The 21,042-nt window shown below is 36.9% G+C and overlaps 2 protein-coding genes across 3 annotated transcripts in view; one reads left to right on the forward strand and one right to left on the reverse strand.

Moving 5' to 3' along the window:
* extl3 (exostosin-like glycosyltransferase 3) overlaps positions 1–2,257 on the reverse strand; it is a 121,913-nt gene extending 119,656 nt beyond the window's left edge. For both annotated transcript variants that reach the window (XM_055149571.1, XM_055149570.1), the window contains exon 1: positions 2,048–2,257. The gene's annotated coding sequence lies outside the window, so the exon portion shown is untranslated. The remainder of the gene's footprint in view (positions 1–2,047) is intronic.
* A 3,855-nt stretch (positions 2,258–6,112) lies between these two features.
* riox1 (ribosomal oxygenase 1) lies at positions 6,113–20,825 on the forward strand. Its single transcript, XM_055149413.1, has 15 exons — positions 6,113–6,235; positions 6,387–6,533; positions 7,406–7,542; positions 8,553–8,652; positions 9,498–9,611; positions 10,971–11,077; positions 12,262–12,369; positions 12,493–12,527; positions 13,833–14,011; positions 14,118–14,222; positions 15,663–15,804; positions 16,597–16,717; positions 20,352–20,451; positions 20,547–20,633; positions 20,721–20,825. The coding sequence occupies exons 1-15, from the start codon at positions 6,149–6,151 to the stop codon at positions 20,778–20,780; spliced, it is 1,629 nt and encodes a 542-aa protein (XP_055005388.1). The 5' UTR covers positions 6,113–6,148; the 3' UTR covers positions 20,781–20,825.
* The last annotated feature ends 217 nt before the right edge of the window (positions 20,826–21,042 follow it).

The following is a 21,042-nucleotide window of genomic DNA, read 5'->3' on the forward strand; positions in this document are numbered from 1 at the left end:
GACATTATAACATAGATCAGAAAACAACGTAATATGCGCGATTTAAATGCAAAACTCTAGCAGCTTTATAAGTGCTTATTGCGCCTTTTGCACCCCTTTTTTAAAAATTATTATTAATATGACAATATAGAGAACACATGACATGACATATAGGATGCCAGGGGGAGGCTTACATGGAAAAAGAAAAGTTAAACAGTGCCACTGTTACACTATACAAAGATATTCAGAGATATTCAACCTTCATAGTGGATTGTGGATTTTTTGTTTACACTTTTAGAAATAGTAGATAAGTAGAAATCTGATTGCTTAACTAAAACAGGAAAAAACAAAGAGGTATAAGAAAAAAACACTGGGTATCATTCAGAAGTTGCCGATACGATGCATACCTCGATACAGTGAGCTTACGATTCGATACGCTAAATCGATTTGATACAGTTCGATAAAAAATAAAGGTTAAATCATGGCTGTGACACTAAAAGTCTTTGTTAAACCACTTCCTGCGCAAAGTTCTTATGAAACCCAAACATTTTAATCGCCAAAACTGTGAAAATATCAAATGTGTCGCATAAACGAGTTTTCATCCTCTGACTAAACCACAAAACTGTAGCACTGTAACAGAATAATTTAGTAAAATATGCCAAAAAAAACTGTCTTGACGATATATGGATAGAGCACCCCACGATGTCGATACTGTATCATCACATTAAACGACACGATATATCGATATTTCAACATTTATGCACACCGCTATTTACGAATATAAAATTTGCTAAATATAATAATTAAGTTAATCGCAAGTTCATATGAAACACGAACATTTTAATCATCAAAACAGTGAAAATATCAACGAGTTTCCTTCCTCTAACCACAAAACTACTGCTGTCACAAAATAATTTAGTAAAATACGCCAAAAAAAACCCCCAAACTCTTGGCAATATATCGTCAGAGCATCCCACGATATCGATACTGTATCATCACATTAAACGACACGATATATCGATATTTCAGTATTTTTGCACACCCCATTTACGAATATAACATTTGCCAAATATAATAATTAAGTTAATCACCATTTTTTGCGTGTAAACGATATCGATACTGTATCATCACATTAAACGACACGATATATCGATATTTCAATATTTCTGCACACCCCATTTACGAATATAAAATTTGCCAAATATAATAATTAAGTTAATCGCAAGTTCATATGAAACACAAACATTTTAATCATCAAAACAGTGAAAATATCAACGAGTTTCCTTCCTCTAACCACAAAACTGTAGCGCTGCAACTAAATAATTTAGTAAAATACGCAAAAAAAAAAAATAAAATTGTCTTGGTAATATATAGATAGAGCATCCCACGATATCGATACTGTATCATCACATTAAACGACACGATATATCGATATTTAAATTTTTTTGCACACCTTATTTACGAATAGAAAATTTGCCAAAGTTAAATGCCGTTTTTTTTTTTGTGTGTATACAAATATAATAAGCTCGTATTTTAATGAAAAGCTTGGGTCAATGTGATTTTTTTTAATCAATTTTAAGCAGTCTTTCCAAAAAATGTTCGTAATAATGCATGTCCAGAAAAAATGACTTGTTGTTTCGGGATGTTCTTCACAAAAAAAAAAAAAAAAAAAAAAAAAAGTGTAGTTGGGGGTGAAAAGCTTTAATATATTTTAACGTAAACTGATGAGCACCTTTTGCACTCCACAAACTCCACCGGCTTATGTTGACGTGTGCCTCTTTGCATACTCCAAGCACAAGCACGGCGCACCAAATCCAACTACTCCAGGTCCTGTGCACAATCCAACCCACTGCGCGTAAAAATGCATGGAACGAACGCGATCACGCCACCGTACCGAGGCTGGCGAGCGCATAACGGGGGCCATTGTACCCGGGATAAAGACCGACGGGGACCATACGTCTCATCTGGCCAATTAGCACCGCGGCTAGCCCACGATGGTCACAACAAAACGCACTTCTACTCCGCTGGCGCACCACCGATCCGGGGGTTAGCGCTACGTGCTACTTACCCGGGGGAGAGAGGGGCACCGGGGCTTAAATCCGAGTCCAGGGAGCGCGCGGCGGGTGTGTCGAGACCGAGCAGAGGTGCAGATTCTCCGGGGGTGAGGGGGAGCAGGGTTAGAGCCCCGGTGAGCCCGAGGTGGCGCGGCGTTCGGAGCCAGTTGCGCTCACGGGTCCATTAAAAACTGCATTGTTGGAGAGACGGCAGGACGCGGACAAACAGCACCGACTGCACGCTGCAAGGCATTGTGGGAAAAGAAGAGGAGGAGAGCGGCGGCGGGGGGGAGTGGAAAGTGGTGTAGTGGCGACATCTGGTGGTGGAAAATGCGTGGTGTAATATGAAACGTAATATCAACTTTTAAAGGGGATAATGAGGGGGTTAATCACATTTTGGGCTAAACCAGGACTGAACTAGGTCTAAATCAGGTCTAAACCAGGTCTAAACTAGGTCTAAATCAGGTCTAAACCAGGACTAAACCAGGTCTAAAGTAGGTAGGACTAAACCAGGACTAAACCAGGACTAAAACCAGGACTAACCAGGACTTAAACCAGGACTTAAACCAGGTCTAAACCAGGTCTAAACCAGGACTAAACCAGGTCTAAAGTAGGACTAAACCAGGTCTAAACCAGGTCTAAACCAGGACTAAAACTAAAGTAGGACTAAAAGGTCTAAACCAGGTAAACCAGACTAAACCAGTCTAAACAGGTCTAAACAACTAAAGGACTAAACCAGGTCTAAACCAGGACTAAACCAGACTAAAACCAGGACTAACCAGGACTTAAACCAGGTCTAAAGTAGGACTAAACCAGGTCTAAACCAGGACTAAACCAGGACTAAACCAGGACTAAACCAGGTCTAAACCAGGTCTAAACCAGGACTAAACCAGGTCTAAACAGGTCTAAAACAGGTCTAAACCAGGACTAAACCAGGTCTAAACCAGGACTAAACCAGGACTAAAACCAGGACTAACCAGGACTTAAACCAGGACTAAACCAGGTCTAAACCAGGACTAAACCAGGTCTAAAGTAGAACTAAACCAGGTCTAAACCAGGACTAAACCAGGACTAAACCAGGACTAACCAGGACTTAAACCAGGACTAAACCAGGTCTAAAGTAGGACTAAACCAGGTCTAAACCAGGTCTAAACCAGGACTAACCAGGACTTAAACCAGGACTAAACCAGGTCTAAAGTAGGACTAAACCAGGTCTAAACCAGGACTAAACCAGGACTAAACCAGGACTAAAACCAGGACTAACCAGGACTTAAACCAGGACTAAACCAGGTCTAAACCAGGTCTAAACCAGGACTAAACCAGGTCTAAAGTAGGACTAAACCAGGTCTAAACCAGGACTAAACCAGGACTAAAACCAGGACTAAACCAGGACTTAAACCAGGACTAAACCAGGTCTAAACCAGGTCTAAACCAGGACTAAACCAGGTCTAAAGTAGAACTAAACCAGGTCTAAACCAGGACTAAACCAGGACTAAACCAGGACTAACCAGGACTAAACCAGGACTAAACCAGGACTAAACCAGGTCTAAACCAGGACTAAACCAGGTCTAAAGAATATGACACTAACAGTAGGTGGACATAATTTAAGGCAGCAGTGATCTCATAGAAATCAATTCTCTATCAATAATATTTTTTATTTGGTTAAGGAAAGATTGGGCTTTTTGTGTCTTTTAGCAGATAAAACATCTTCGTCTTTGCTTCTCTACAGCAAACAATTATCTGTTCATGGAGACTTGGGCTCAACAGACAATTTGAAGAGAACAAACAAGAATTTCAGGATGTGGTTGTTACATTCATGTAGTTTTAAAAAGCATCAGACAATATCAAGTAATCCAAAGTATTCAGATTTCGTTACTCACTTTAAATAATTTAATGGATTATGTTACAAAGTACATTTTGGGGTATGTAATCTGTAATCTGTAGGGGAATACATTTTAAAAGTAACCTTCCCAACACTGACATTTGACCACTTTTACTCAGGAGTGGACAGATAAAATGGAAAATAACTTGTGTATGATGATTTAACTTTAACATGATTTCCTTTAGGTGGAAAATAGTCCTGAAATATGAAAACAGACAAAACGAGGTGTAAATAGTAGGGATGTAACAATAACCGAAATATCATGATACTGTATCATCAAAGTTCTCACAATAATATCATGGACCATCACAATTTTTCGAATTACAAGTGTATTTGCTTAAATTACGAGTTACGGTGCAGCAATAGCTAAAAAAAAACAGAGGGAACTACATAGACCATGATCCTTTGCTCCATTTCAGTGCAGACTACAAGAAGAAATAACAGTTCTAAACACTTTTAAGTCTTAGTTCTTTGGATTAAGTCTTGTCGAGGCATTTTAAGAGGAAGTTTTGTTCCCCTCCATTCATTTCATTTCATCGTTTCATCATTTTTTAACATAATCTAAACGGAGATAAATTATAAAACGATGTCTAAACATGGTGTCACTAAGAACTATTATCTAACACCAGTCTTGTGTTATTTTTTTTAATTTATTTTTAGGGATGTAACAACTGAAATATCGTGATATCGTATCGTCAGAGTTCTCACAATATATCGAATTACAAGTCTCTTTGCGTAAATTAAGAGTTATGGTGCCGCAATTGTAAAAAAAAAAAAAAAGACAGAGGGAACTACATAGACCATGATCCTTTGCTCCATTTCAGGGCAAACTACAAGAAGAAATAACAGTTTTAACACCTTTAAGTCTTAGTTCTTTGGATTACGTCTTGTCAAGGCATTTTAAGAGGAAAAAGCAGCATATTAACAGTTTAAGCTGTTTAGCCTCTCCAAAATATCATAATAAATATCGTACCGTGAGATGTATATATCGTGAAAATATTGTACAGAGAGATTTGGATATTGTTACATCCCTGAGCTTTCCCACGCAATATCGCAATAAATATCGTACTGTGAGGTTCGTACTGTGACGATATCGTATTGTGAGGCTTGGATATATCGTTACACCCTTATAGTTTAAATAACTAGTTTTGTAAATTGGAAAATGTTGATGTACCATTTTTGTAGGAGGTGAAACAAAGTGCTAAATTTCTCACCCAAAACCAAGAAAAAAGCTTTCCAAAATAGTCTCGCCAATAAATGGACACATTATTTCTGTCCTGGGAGAAATAGCTGGAAGGAAGGATGCCAAACGACAACAGCACTGACCCCACAACCATCACTCTCACACACACAGAGACAAGCTGGGTCAAGTGTCTTTTTAGACACACACTGGTCTTTGTTCAAAGTTCATAAACTATGATGAGTTTTTTCTTACTTTCTTTCTTTCTTTTTTTTTTTGCATTGTATAATTCTCATCAGTAGATTTGGCTATATACCCACAGCCATTGTCTTTTTTTTCTTTTTCTACCACATATGAATTCAATATATGGTTCCAGTTTCCAATCAAATCAATAAATGTAATACGTTTTATTAGACTTAGACTTAGACAAAATGTATTGATCCACAACGGAAAATATTTGGACACAGCAGCTCACACATCACTGTGTCCAAATATAATAACATAAACCAAAAATATAAATGGTAATAATAAATTCTAAATAAGTAGCAACAGACAAGTGTCAAATAAGACATAATTATATAAATGTAAATGTACAAGTCAAAATAAAATACAGCGATAAGTAATAATATATTTAAGGTCACAGCTCTATTAGTACAAAGCGTACAAAAAAATAACAAAAATACATCAACGTTATAATACCACTGACAGGGTGAAGTAAAGAATAATAATAATAATAATAATAATAATAATAATAATAATAATAATAATAATAATAATAATAATAATAATAATAATAAATACATGCAGGCATACATAATACATAAATAATAGTAAATAAATTTAAAAAAACACTTAACAAGAACACATAGGATGCAGTTCATATATAATTAAGCAAATATATAGTGATGACATAAAAATAAGGAGAGATAGTTCACAGATATTTCACTGGCCATAAAAGGGTTAAAGTTCTTGTTGTCCACGTGGGGGCGCTGTTGTCCTAAGCGCATTTCTGTCGCAGCTTGATGACGTGAACAACAACAGTGCCAGGGCAAAATGGAGAGAAAACACATGTCAGCTTTAGCTCTGTACAAAACTCTGTCTGTAAACCAGCCTCCTCCTGCTAAGAAGCCCTCTCTGCAGGTAATTCATACACGAAATCACAATAAATCATTTTTAATCTGCGAAATGTCACACTGGAACAAACTTTGACCCAAATCGTGCATGTGCTTCCTGAAATAGTCCACATTTTACCTGTTGACGCTAATATATTGATTTTGTGTGCTCCCTAAAGGTGTCTGCAAAGAAGAAAAAGAAAAAGTCAAACGGGATTGTGCAAAATAATAATAATAATAATACCCAAATGAAGCAGATTGCAAAAAAGAGAAAAATACAAAATACAGATGTAAAGTCTCCAACGAAACCTGAGCACACGTCAGAGGTACGAATCTTTTTAATATATTTTTACTCAAATGTTATAGCTTTTTTAATTTTGGAATTAAATAAACTTGTTATATAGACTGAGATTTATCCACCAATATTATATTTTAGAAGCATTCACAGAAAAAAATAGACTTCTTTCTAGAAATGTAATGATATCGAAATGTCTCGGTACGATATTATCACGATATGCATCTCCCGGTACAATATTTATTGCGATATTTTGGAGTAGGTAGGACACGGTTTTGCTTTTAAAATACCTTGACAAGATTTTGTTGTGAATTATTACTGTCCAAATCCCAAAAATTCAAGTAAAAAGCATATTTCTATTTCATGAAATGAATCTTATGTTTATTAGCTGTTCCCGCCTAAAGAACAACGCATTTAAGCAAAGGAACTTGTAATTCGATATATTATTAATATTATTGTGAGACTTCTGATGATACAATATCACAATGTTTCGGTTATTGTTACATCCCTACTTCTTTCACCAGACAAATGATTAATTTTAGGATATTTATATTGTTGTTTATTGTTGTTTGCTTGATTTAGAGCTCTGCAACAATTTTAATTGTTATTTAAATTTTTGCTACCAGCATCTGAAACTGAAATATGAAGGCCCTCCACTAGAAAAGTTACACAATGTACCTTTAACTTTTCTGTTTAATTGTCAAAAAAATATTGTCAGGACACCCCCAAAAATTGTGAGATATTAGTTTTTTGTCAATATTGAAACTTCTTTCTATTATGACCCAAGTATTTATAATTATGTTTTTCAACTGTAATTCAGCAGCCCTGGTTTTGTTTGTTTGTGTTTGCTGTTTTCAAGTTACTGCAATGTGACTTCTGCCCTCTTTGCCGGTTTGCCTGCAGGGGGAGCCGTTTGTGGGCGGTGAGGAGTGCTTGGACACTTTATTGAAGGAGTTATCAGGAGTGAACAACAGCAGAGACAGAGCCAGCAGGTTATTCCAATGGCTCATCAACCCCATACCAGCCAAAGCCTTCTTCAGGTACTTCACCTTTCACTTTCTTGTGGATTTTAAGACTTCTTGTACGAGTTTTTTGAGGAATGTGATCACACATCGAGATTTCAGCACCTGTCAAAATGCTTAAAAATGTCTTGTTTTTAATTTTTGCGTTACATGAAGCAGGCATATTTGTCCCAATCTGGGGAATTCGCAATACTTGAGTTGAGGTTCTCCTTTTTTTTCCTTTTTTTTTTTTACCTGGAAGCAAAATTGACATCATTACGTAAACACTTTGGCTCCTGCTTCTGTGCTTTCATTGCCATAAGAATTTTCAAATCCTGCGTTATTCTCATGTGTTACGTTTTTATTAACTCATTATTTATTAACTTGTTAGCCTGTAAAAAGCCCAAACCTCAGTTATTACATTTTCATCCTGGCGTTACAACAAAACAATACTTTTTAAAGGTTTTTTAGTTTTAGTTATTGAGACTTTTGATTTAGAAAAACATAACAGAACATATTTTTTTTTAATAAGGAAGGACAAGCATTTATTGTCACTAGGGGTGTGAAATATTGATGTAAAGTATCGTTTAATGTGATGATACAGTATCGATATCGTGGGCGGCTGTATCGATATATCGCCAAGAGTACTTTTGGTATATTTTGCTAAATTATTTTGTCACCGTGCTACAGTTTTGTTCTTGTTCAGAGCAATCAAGCTCATTTATGTAACACATTTGGCATTTCACTGTTTTGATGATTAAAATGGCATGTTTCATATTCACTTTGCAATGGTTTAAGTGGTTTAAAAAAGACTTTTAGTATCACAGCCATGATTTAGCCTTTATTTTGTACTGAACCATATCAAATTGTTCTGAAATATGTCATATCAAATCGAAAGCTCGATTGTATTGTCAACTTCTTAATGATACCCAGTCCTAATTGTCACCAAAATAAAATACAAATGTACTTTTGGTTGATTTATGAATAATAAACATAACAACATAATATAAGTTTTATTTATACACAAAAATTCCATATTTTTCTTACAGGGAAACGTGGGAGAAGAAGCCGATCATTGTCCAACGTAAAAACCCAAACTACTACAAGGGCCTGTTCTCCACGGCAGAGTTTGACCGAATACTGAGAGAAGTACGTAAACACTCACACTCTTAGGTTAGCAGAACTAGTTAGTAGGCTCTATTCACGATTACCAGAAGAAACATGTGGATGACGACTTCTGGTGTGATTACTGACACCGGGCATGTGATAAAACCGTGGATTTCAGCAGCAGTCTTCAATGTCTGTTAGAGTCAGCCGGTCTGTCAGCTGTTGATCTGCTGAACATCTTTTTATTTTAATTAAATTAGGCAAATTATGATACATAACAATGACATAACAATACACAAATAGACAATTTTTAAAAAAGGCAAAAAGAAAGAATACAGTGACATCTCGATGAAGAAAATCGGGCCATTTTCTCAGTTTTCCCAATTCTGTCAGAGTTACTGTCACCAACAGAGAACAGATTGCCCATATTACGCTATTTTATGATCTGTTATAATGTTGTTTCTTCATCAAAAACATACCTAGAGTTTAGTTTTTTTCATTCACACATGTTCAACACACAAACCTAGTTCTTCTCTCAAACAGAAAACGCTCACTAATCCAGAAAGTGTTTTTATACTCCATACACCTTCACTTCACTTCACTTGGATAATTTCTGCCCTGGAATTTCCAATATCTACTGAACAAAAGGCAAAAGGAACTGTTAACTTGAAAACTACCACTACATGACATCACAAGGTGGAACAGGGCATTTTGAGCTTTGGAAATATAGACAGATTAATAATAAAGGGTTACTCAAGCTTGTGTGAACGAAACAAAACTTCAGGTCTGTTTTTGAAGAGGTAACTGCATTATAACATAACTTAAAGCTCACAAGACTCAAATTTGTGTAATACAGGACCTTTAACAGTATTGTATTGTAATTTTAGGAGGACGTTCAGTATGGAGTGAACCTGGACGTGACCAGCTACACAGATGGTAAACGGGAGACCCATAACCCCCCCGGGAGAGCCCTGCCCTACACCGTGTGGGACTTCTATGAGGTGAGTTAAAAACGATTCTGCTGTAACCGTGTGTATTATTAGACCCATGTTTGCATGTTTTCCTCTGTGGGCCTGATTAAAGCCTCTGGACTATCTTTAGAAAACTGTGATATTCATAATGTTATATAACTTGTTTTGGAGGAGGACAGTGAGGAGTGAGTTGGAGTTCATGTCTTTTCTTCGTGTTGTTGTCCAGTTTAAGTCTGTTTAGTTTAGTTTTCAGACAAACTTTATTAATCCACAAGGGAAATAACCTGGATGCAGTAGCTCATACATCACAATATATTATAATAACAAAGAATAAACGTGTAAATGGTAATAACAAATGCAAAAATAAGTAGGAGTGTAACGATATCCAAGTCTCACGATACAATATTGTCACGGTATGAACCTCGCGGTACGATATTTATTGCGATATCGTGGGAAAACTCACGTGGAAAGGCTCACGATTAGGGATGTAACAATATCCAAATCTCTTACAGTATTTGAATAAAACTTCTTTTTCCTTTTAAAATGCCTTGACAAGACTTAATCCAAAGAACAAAGTCTTAAAAGTGCTTAGAACTGTTATTTCTTCTTGTAGTCTGCTCTGAAATGGAGCAAAGGATCATGGTCTATGTAGTTCCCTCTGTCTCTCTTTTTTTTTTTTTTTTTTTAGCTATTGCTGTACCATAACTCTTAATTTACGCAAAGAGACTTGTAATTCGATATATTGTGAGAACTTTGACGATACGATATCATGATATTTCGATTATTGTTACATCCCCTTTAAAATAAGTAAAAATTAAAAAAGACTGTTGTCAAATAATATTTCTGAGAGAGACCATGTTTAGACATCGTTTTATAATTTATCTTGGGTTAGATTATGTAAAAAAAACTACAGTAAATATTACTGAAATAAAAAAATAAACAACACAAAAACCAAAGCAAACTAAATAAAAGGTGCTCTGGTTACCATGACGATGTTATTGCTTTGCCTCGAATGTCTCACAGTGCCGTATTAAGCTTCCTGAAATGTTCCACACTATAGCATTAAACTTATCTGTCTTCACTGAAACAAGCACTGGATGCCACAGCACTAAGTTACAGGTCAGATCTGTGGAGAGGTGTCCCAACTCACAGTAATAATTCATGTTTTAAAACGATTTCTGAAGAATAAAAACACTTGTAATCAGATAAAAGGAAGATGGATACGCTTAATGCCATACTGTGCAACATTTCAGGAAAAGCTATTATACTGCGTCTCCCACGAAACGAGCAGAAAAGTTACGTAATGCGCCTTTTAAGAGCCTTTTCCCTCATTCATTCCGCCCGTTTGAGCGAGTCGTAACGATGCCCTGTTTTCCCTGTCGTCCTCAGAGTGGCTGCTCCCTGCGCATGCTCAACCCCCAGGCCTTCTCCTCCTCCGTCTGGAGCGTCCTGTCCATCCTGCAGGAGCACTTTGGCAGCATGGCCGGAGCCAACGTGTACGCACTTGTTTATTTACTCCATATACAGTTTTGAGAAGTAACTAAATACATATACAGAATACAAATTTTGAGTATTCTAGTTACTCTTTAATTTGTTGGCATTTAGAATACAGTCACTTTTCTAAAATCAAGGAATACTTAATGGGTCAAAGTTACAGCATATGGCATTAGAAAGAAAGAAAACTTAAGAAAAAAGAAAAGGAAAAAACGTCATTATTATGGTGAGTGTGTGTGCAGTTTATCCTCCAATTAGTGATCAATAAATGCACAACAAGTCCAAATCTAGGGGTGTGCAAAAATATCAAAATATTGATATATCGTCAAGAGTATTTTAAGTATAGTTTTACAAAAGTATTTCTGTAAGAGCTACAGTTGTGTTGACATTTTCACGGTTTTGAGTAAAATGGGTGTTTTTCGTTCACTTTTCACAGACTTAGTGAACTTTTAGTATTAGAGCCGTCATTTAGCCTTTTTTACACTGAACCGTATCGAATCGTATTGAATCGAAAGCTCACTGTATCGAAAAGCGCATCGTATCATGGCCTTTGTATTGAGATATGTACAGTATTGGTAACTTCTTAATGATACCCAGCCCTATTCTGATCTCATGGTGCGATTATTGCGATATTTTGAAGAGGCTGATATAATTTTAGATAGGACACTTTTTTTGCTTTTGAAATACCATGACAAGATTTTGGTGTGAATTATTACCGTCATAATCCCAAGAATTCACATAAAAAACATATCTCTTCGTGTTGTCTGCGCTGAAATGAATCATGGGATATGTAGTTCCCGATGTTTATAAGCTGTTGCTACTAGAAAAGCATGCGTTTAAGCAAAGGAACTTGTGATTATCGATATATTCTGATAGTCCACGATATTATTGTGAGACTTTTGACAATACGATTTCACAATATTTCGGTTATTATTACATCTCTAGTGTTTGTTTCATTTCTCTGTCACATAACACTGTAATACAAAGCAACATAATGAGTGTAATCAAAGTATTGAGAATACAGAACTCTTTAAAAAATACATTTTAATACAAGTCTTCAGTGTTCTGTAACTAAAAAGACTATTCTCCCATCACTGGATAATTACTTGGTACTATTATATGTACTGAATCTTTCCCATTTTGGTTTAGAGCTGTCTGTTCTAATGTGTCCTTATCCGGTGTCCAGATACCTGACTCCTCCGGGCACACAGGGATTCGCTCCACATTACGATGACATTGAGGCCTTCATCATTCAGCTGGAGGGGAAGAAGCACTGGAGAGTGTACAGTCCAAGGTAAGTTAAAAATACTTTTTTCAATTGTCAGCCGTTTGATTCCCACGAGTGTATGATGTTGTTGTTGTGTCCTTAGTTCAGCACTTCAAATAGTTTGAACTGTTTATTCCCTTTCCATTTCAGATCAGAAGACGAGGTGTTACCAGTGGTTTCAAGTCGTAAGTAGTTTTCAGATCCCTGTAGCTTTCATTGAATCACATGTTATATTGTGTCCCCTCATATTTACACTCAAGCTTTCATTTAGAGCAGGCATGTCCAAACTGCGGCCCGGGGGCCAAATGCGGCCCTCAGACACATTTTTCTTGGCCCTCAGACGTCCAGGTGAATTGGCCCAAATTACCTTGCATCAATTAAAAAATATTTTTTTACTGCAAGTTTTTGGAAAATCTACCTTGATAAAGCGAATATTTAATATTTAGTCTGTGGTTTTAAGGATCTTAATGTGAATAAAGTCTGATGGTTCATTCTAACGTCTTAAACATGCACATATTTCAATTATTCCCTGTATTGAGCATCAGTCTACAGCCCTCGATCAGCCCTCTGCTTCATCTGTGTTTAGACAAGTGGCCCTTGATGAAAAAAGTTTGGACACCCCTGATTTAGAGGGATTCTTGCATGTCTGAGATATCCTGAGTTTTGTTGGGATGATGTTTACGGCGATGTACCACGAAAGGACGGGGGGGATCAGCTCTGCAGTTTGCAACCGGAAATCAGCTGACTTATTTCATTTTAGATCAATATTGCAATTTTCAAATGTCCAAAATAAATCCAGAGTGTCATAAATTATAACTAAATAGCAAACAAAAGCACAATAGATCTGTACTGGGGCAATACAATCCGTGTATTATTCGTTCATTTGTTTTTCAAAATAAAACCAAAAATAAGAAAATGAAAAAACAACTATTTTCTTCATTATTTGTCTCCAAAACCAAAATGAAAAAGCAGATAATAATTCGTTTCCCATTTATTTTACTTAAACTGCGATGCTGGACTGAACCAGGACTGAACCAGGACTAAAACAGGTCCGGGACTAGACTGGAACCAGACCGGGACCAGACCAGGACTGAAAACGGTTTAGTCCTGGTTTAGTCCTGTTTTGGACCTGTTTTAGTCCTGGTTCAGTCCGTATGTGGTGCAAAAGTCTGGTATCACAGTTTAAGTCACAGAAACGGGAAACGTCTGTTATCCGTTTTTTTCCATTATTCATTTAAACACAAAATCGAAAACTGAAAAAATGAATCGTTATCTGTTTTTTCATTTTTTTTTTTTTTTTAGACAAATAACGAAGGAAATTGTTGTTTTTTCGTTTTCTTGTTTTTGGTTTTATATTGAAAAACGAATGAACGAATGACACATGGATTCAGTACAAATGTTACGTTTTTACATGAAAAGGTTTACAGTCCTTTTGAAAATCTGCAACTTGATTAATTTTCCACCTTCTGTTCCTCACGTCCCTGCTCCAGCTAACTTTGCTCAGAGTGAGATCGGAGAGCCCATCCTGGAGGTGGTTCTGGAGGCTGGAGACCTGCTCTACTTCCCCCGAGGCTTCATCCACCAGGGGGACTGTCTGCCTGACGCTCACTCCATGCACATCACCATCTCCTCCTACCAGAAGAACAGCTGGGGAGACCTGCTGCTCAAGGTACTCACGGCAAATTTAACATATTCAGTATATGGGTCCAATATCGTACTTCATCCACCGCTGATTGTTAGTACAAGTAATATGTGAAAATCCTCTCGTGTTTCAGATGGTGCCGGCTGCTTTGGAGTTGGCCATAGACGAGGACGTGGAGTACAGGCAGGGCTTACCGCTCGACTACCTCACCTACATGGGGGTGCAGAATTCAGACAAAGTAAATATTCACGTCTTTACAATTTTGTTCATTCATTTGGTCATTTTCGTCTTCGTCAATGTGCCGCCGTGTTTTCAGATCGATCAAGTGTTGCTGGATTACAGATGTACAGACGTCACAGAATTCTATAGGCCAATATTATTTAATACAGACAGAGGGCAGCTAATGTTAATATTGCTCAGTTGCAGATTTTTGTTGTTATTTTTTTATTTATTTATTTAAAACAAGGACAGTGCACAGAAAACATTAATCTCAGAGAGGAAAGATGCTCTGTGCCAGATTAAACTACAAGCTTCTTTCCATCTGCAGACCTCAAACAGGTGCAAAATACATTATAGAAACTCTTTAAATTAGACCAACAACATTTCATCAGTAACAGTGTCTCCTTATCATAACCACAATCCAGTTCATTAAACATTTAAAACAAGCCACATTAATTCATTCTAATTTCCATAAATACAAGATTTGAAATTCATCGTTATTTTCTAAAAATACTCCAGGGGTAGCCGTGGGGTCTTAAAAGTCTTAAAAAGGTCTTAAATTTCATTAGCCTATTTTTTGTAAACTCAACCGGGCTGCAGTGCAATATTAAATGGAGGGAGGAAAAAAAAACAACAACGTGAAATCACGTAACGTGAATGAACATCTAATTTGGAGTATGCACAAACAATACTTTGGTTCCTGGAGCCGGCGGCAATGAGTAAACAATCAGTAGAGTGGAGGAAGACATTGGATGGATCATGAGGAAGTGTAGGTTTATTCCACAGTGACTCTTAGATTCTAGATAAAGTACCGTAGTTGGTTGTTCATTATTAGAATTGGATCTGATGTTTTTCGCCTGCGTAATGGGTGTGATGTTGGTCTTCATTTTCATTTAAGTGATCTTAAAAAATTTTAAATTTGGTGTAGTCAAACCTGGGGATACCCTGTAATCAAATTCATTGTCATCAAAATCCTCTAAAATGTACATTTACTAAATTCATCAGGATTATTATCTTCTAAAATACAATTTATCAACAACAACATGACCATCAAGACAAATGTCATGAGTCAAACACAAAACATTTACATATATATAATATATATACAATACATATACATATACAATACATCTATAGTAATGTTTGAAGAAGCCTGTATGTCGATAAGTTGTTGTAATAGAATGTGGTTTTGGGTCTAGTCCAGAATCGAAATGATCAGGTTCCATATTTGGGATTTTACCTTTCCAATATTTCATGGCAAAATACAATGGAATCAAATGGTCAGTATTTTCTTAACAAATATCCAAATTCACTACACTATACTTTTTTTTTTTTTTTTTTTTTTCTAAATCATGCCTCTCACACAGAATCATTTTGGCCCTCTGTCTTGACATGAAATTGTAGAATGTTAAAACTACCTACTGACTTAATACAGTTAACCATGGTTTTCCCTGTCCAGGATGATCCACGCAGGGGGAAATTCCTCTCCCGCGTTGAAGCGTTGATACACAAGTTGGCCCAGTACGCTCCTGTAGACGGTGCTGTGGATCTGAAGGCGAGAGATTTCATCCACGACTGCCTGCCTCCCAAACTCACACCAGGTATGACAGAGAAACTGCTGGATTCACCAAAATAAATAATACTAAGACAGTGGTCCTCAAACTTTTCACAACAATTTCCAGCTAAGAAAATATTCCACAAGTACCACACAATCTAAACCAGGTCTTAAACAGGACTATTCCAGCTCTAAACTTGTACACACACGTTTAATAAGGACTAACCCAAAAGAGGACAGAAATGTGCAAGAAAAATACTCAGCTTTTTTTTTTAATACCATAAAATATCATGTAAGGCTGGAAGTTGTTGTCAATATCTACATCAGACTAAACAAGTTAATTTTCTTACAGATTTCAATGAAAACTATTTGGGGATTTTGTGAATTTGTGGTCTTTTGATGCATATGAAAGCATAATTTATAAGTTGATCATTTAATTTATTTTTTTTTAAGTCTAGGTTAGTCTCCAAGTCATGTTTCTCATAGTTGGACTACATATATAAATTAATACGGACCTACAACTGAAAAAATAAATAAGTAAGAAAAATAAAATGCAAGTAACTGGAGAAGAGGAGAGGGAGGAGCCAGAGCTGTCTGTCAAAAGGATGGGTTATAGATGAGGAAAACCTGTCAAATAATGCTGCATCTTCTACGAACAATGCACCTTTTTTAGATAAAATATGTTATTAATAAATAATTGATCGATTTCTTTTTTAAATTGCAATCAGTCATATTAAGTGAGTGCGTTATGCCTTGTTGAATACATTTGAAAAACATAAAAAATAACGAATGCACTGACCACATACTTTCTTCAACTATTGTCTCTTTCATTTCACAGATGAATTGTCCAGCACCGTCCAAGGAGCTCCGGCTAGGTGGCACCGCGGGCAGACCAAGGACGTGGGGTCACCAATCACCACACAAACCAAAATCCGACTGGTCCGCGCCGGCTGTGCCAGGTACAAACCATTTCACATTTGCATTTCTCCTCCTCATGTCCACCACATAACATCAGGCATAACAGACCATAGACTGTATATATAAATGGACACAGCCAACCCGCTTGCCATGTTTCAAATAGGAAGTGAGCATGGGCGCACTTCTGGCTCCACTGACTCCGGCTCCATTTGATTTTGCATAGAAAAGTTGTCCTGCTTTTCTTTGTAACTGCTGCTGTGTGCCTCATCATTTTGGTCTTAAAATGTTTGTATTAACCCACTCTACATGATCCTAGTGTTTTTATTTTGCTATTTTGTCCGTAAACACATTCCTATTCCTAATATCGAGCTCCAAATTCGTTCGTGTAACTGCTAGTCTTGGTGAGCTTCGTTTGTCCCTATTTAGACATGCCAGTTTTCCGACACTTTTTAGTATCGCTGTCTTCAATATGGTGTTCTCCACAGATCGCCCACATGACGAAATGAAAGAAGCACAAAGGGCCTCTCTTTTAGATATTTTCCCAAAGACTGGCCTATGCTCTTTTATAAAATACATGACTGTTTCCCATGGCGATCAGTTAGGACATTTTCCCACTGTGTCTGATATCCTATGTGGCCAAAGGGGTACAACACATATTCCGACATACCGCCACTCCGACAGACCCCCACCCCGACATTCCATCATTCCAACAACCCTCCATTACAACATGCCCCCATTACAACACTTTTTGAGACCGCCATTCTGACAAACTACTCATAGTGTGGAGCATCGCCTCCTCCCGTACACTGAGTAAACCGTGTCTCCTCCCGTACGCCGCGTGAACCGCGCCTCCTCCCGTACGCCGCGTGAACCACGCCTCCTCCCGTACGCCGCGTGAACCGCACCTCCTCCCGTACGCCGCGTGGACCGCACCTCCTCCCGTACGCCGCGTGGACCATATCTTCTTGCGCAAGCTGTGTGGGCTGTGCCTCCTTCCGTGCGCCACGTCTTCCTGCGTACGCCACGTGCAATGCATCTCCTACGCTGCCAGTCCATGAAAATATTGTCCCGAAAAAAGCACCGCTGCAACTTGGCAGAATGGCAGAATGTTGAAAAAAATAAAAATAAAGCTAAAGTGCCGCCACTCCAACAACTGGACGTCAATGTCGAAGTATGTCGGAATGTCAGCATGTAACTGTGGCCAAAGTATTTTCTGATCCGGCCCAAGTATCTTATGATATATGGGAGCGCAAAGTATAATAAGCTATAACATTAATATTATTCATGTCGGAAAAGCGGAATGTTTGACAAAATAGTACAGACCCGCTACTCTGACAATTTAAAAAAAAAAAAAAGCTTGAAAAATAATGTTTATGCTGCTACTCCAACGCCAATGTCTAAATAGCCGCATGTAACCCTTCTTTACATAAACCAATCACCATTTTACATTTACATTTCTCCTCACGTTCACCTCGTAAAACCAGGCTTAACGGACGCCCACAAACCGTTAGCCTGTTAGCGCTACAACCATTAGCCTAGAACATTAACCAAGGTCAAACAATACCCCTGAAAATGATAGTTTGTGTTTATACCATTACCATTATCATGAGCTGTTTCTCATAACATTTTACTACAGCTTTTATCTCTCTGTGCCCTTCACGTGAAACTATTTACTTTTCCAATCGTTCAGCTAGCATCTCTACTCTTGTATGATTAGCTTGTCCTTGCGCCGTTTGTGCTAGCGACTCTACATTAGAATTAGCTCCATCTGCGCGCGTTGACGTGTCCTTGCGTTAGATTGCTTTCAATTCAGAGCCTTAGTTGGAAGTAATTAAAAGCATGTTGTGCATATAAATGAGATAAACCCAAAGCTATTTAGAAATACAGTGGAATATAACAGTTTGAAATGGTAATAAGCGGCAGATGTTTAAAACTTGTAGACTGCTAATGCTTTTTTGCGGCTAATTTAGGGTGACCAGATGTTCAAAATAAAAAAATAAAAATTGGGACATCCCTGGTTTGGGGGATGATTCATTTCAGCACAGACAACATGAAGAAATATGTTTTTTTCCTTATGTTTTTTACTTATTCTTGGGATTATGACGGAAATAATTCACACCAAAATCTTGTCGAGGTATTTTAAAAGCAAAAAAGTGTCCCGTCTACAATTATATCAGCCTCTTCAAATATCGTACCATGAAATTTGGATATTGTTACATCACGAATAATTAAGGAAAGTTGTTATGCACTCGGCCCATTTATGACACTTTTTTTTAATGTTTTGGTCATTTTTAAGCAGGTTTTCTGTATTTTACCTAAAGAAATTACAATTTATGGCTCAGATTGGACAAAAATAGGGACATTTGGGACATTTCTTATACAAATCTGGGACAAGTCACTGGTAATAATATTATGCCGTGAAATTTGGATATCATTACATCACAAGTAATTAAGGAAAACTGTTATGCACTTGGCTCATTTATGACTAACATATGAGTCGGTATAGTCACATTTTTAAGAAGGTTTTTTTGTATTTTTCCTAAAGAAATTACAATTTATGCCTTGGATTGGTCAAAAATAGGGACACTTGGGACGTTTCTTGTATAAAACTGGGACAAATCACTGGTTTTGGATAAATCTGCTTGGACGGGGAACACAGGCTCAAAACTGGGACTGTCCTGGGTAAATAGTTCGAAATTGTAATAAGAGGCAGATGTCTAAAACTTGTAGACTGCTAATGGATTGTTACGGCAAATCTAGGGTGACCGCATTTTCACACAAAAAAACAAAACAAAAAAACTGGGACATCTCTGGTTTGGGTTGGTTGGAAATAATAAAATTGTGAAATGAATGTGTAATTAAGGAAAATAATTGTCATGCAAGTGGAAAAATTTAATGCCTTACTGTGAAACATTACAGACAAAGCAATAACATATTCACAGAGAAAAGCATTTGATGGACCCTCCACCTGAACAGTTACACAATGCACCTTTTAATATTTTTTATTTTTTTTATGAAGGCATACTGTCCTGCCTGCCTGGAATGTTCCACAGTATGGCATTAAAACATGTAAATCCTGCATTGTAGTCTATCAGAAATGTTTTATTGCTAAGGAAATACTCTGAAAAACCTGTATTCTCACTGTTAGCAGCTTGTGTTAACGGAAATGGATCCATTTATTACCTCCGCCAAGGAGGTTATGTTTTTGCCGGCGTTTGTTTGTTTGTTTGTTTGTCTGTTAGCAACATAACTCAAAAAGTTATGGACCGATTTTGATGAAATTTTCAGGATTTGTTGGAAATGTGAAAAGGAAGAACAGATTTCATTTTGGGGGTGATCCGGAAGAAATCCTGGATTCTGGATCACTTTGAAATTTTAGCTAACATTGTGGTAAATGGGGCCAAAAATTTTGTTTCTCAATATCTCAGTTAATTATTGACCAAACCCCATGAAATTTGACTCAGGGATGGACAATGGGATCCTCTTTCATATTCCAAATTGAAAGATACAAGACAAATATTTATGGAAAACACAATTAATATAAGGGGGACTGTAATCCTTGGCGGAGGTCTGCGCTCTCTGAGTGCTTTTCTAGTTGTCAAAGGTTTCCCCTGTGAATAAAATGTGAACTGTGACTTTTCATTTTTATACATTTTCGATTAAATTGTGTCTCAGGTTATGCAGCGATGGGGATGTCGTGAGCCTGTACTACACTACACAGAACTCCAGAGTTTACCACAAGGAGGAAATCAAAAGTTTGGAAGTACAAGTCGAGGTTTGTAACATTATACATTCCTACAAATGTGATGTGAACAACCAAAACGTAAATGAACTTTTTTCTTTCTTTTTTTTTAACCTTTTTAATTCCAGAATACAGATGCTATAGAATTTCTCATCCATTCATATCCTAAATTTGTTACTGTTGGAAGTGTCCCGTGTGACTCTGCAGACGACAGGGTACAGTTCATATTATTATTATTATTTCTATTTCAACATTTTTTCCTTCTTCTGTTTTTAATTTTTATATATTTTTTCTCTCCATAGATGACTTTGGTTGAATCACTTTTCGAGAAGGGGATCATCCAGACTGAACAACCTCTGTAAATGACATCTTTCTAGGGAATTGACAAATAAACTGTTTGATTCAGATGCCTTGCCCTCTTTTTTCTAAATCTTTCATTGTGTTATATGCTAAATTATCAGTCAGATCTAAAATGTACTCAAGTTTCAAAGTACTGCAAGTAGTCAAAAAGTATCAAGCTTATATGGAAATTTGAGCATTCCGAAACATTTCAAATAAAAAAAATTACAGGATAACATTTTACTTTAGTGGGAAGAGTAACCAACATTATTCTTTGCACAAAAT

This window comes from Boleophthalmus pectinirostris, unplaced genomic scaffold (genome assembly GCF_026225935.1).
Source record: "Boleophthalmus pectinirostris isolate CB_2022bp ecotype Guang Dong unplaced genomic scaffold, ASM2622593v1 HiC_scaffold_13, whole genome shotgun sequence".
Taxonomy (NCBI): Eukaryota; Metazoa; Chordata; class Actinopteri; order Gobiiformes; family Gobiidae; genus Boleophthalmus; species Boleophthalmus pectinirostris.

Bases quoted from the DNA above. Each gene is read 5' to 3' on its own strand.
- riox1 (XM_055149413.1), top strand. From the start codon at position 6,149: ATGGAGAGAAAACACATGTCAGCTTTAGCTCTGTACAAAACTCTGTCT. The intron at 15,805-16,596 runs GTATGACAGAGA...TTCATTTCACAG, and splicing joins GCCTCCCAAACTCACACCAG to ATGAATTGTCCAGCACCGTC. The intron at 20,452-20,546 runs GTTTGTAACATT...TTTTAATTCCAG, and splicing joins GTTTGGAAGTACAAGTCGAG to AATACAGATGCTATAGAATT.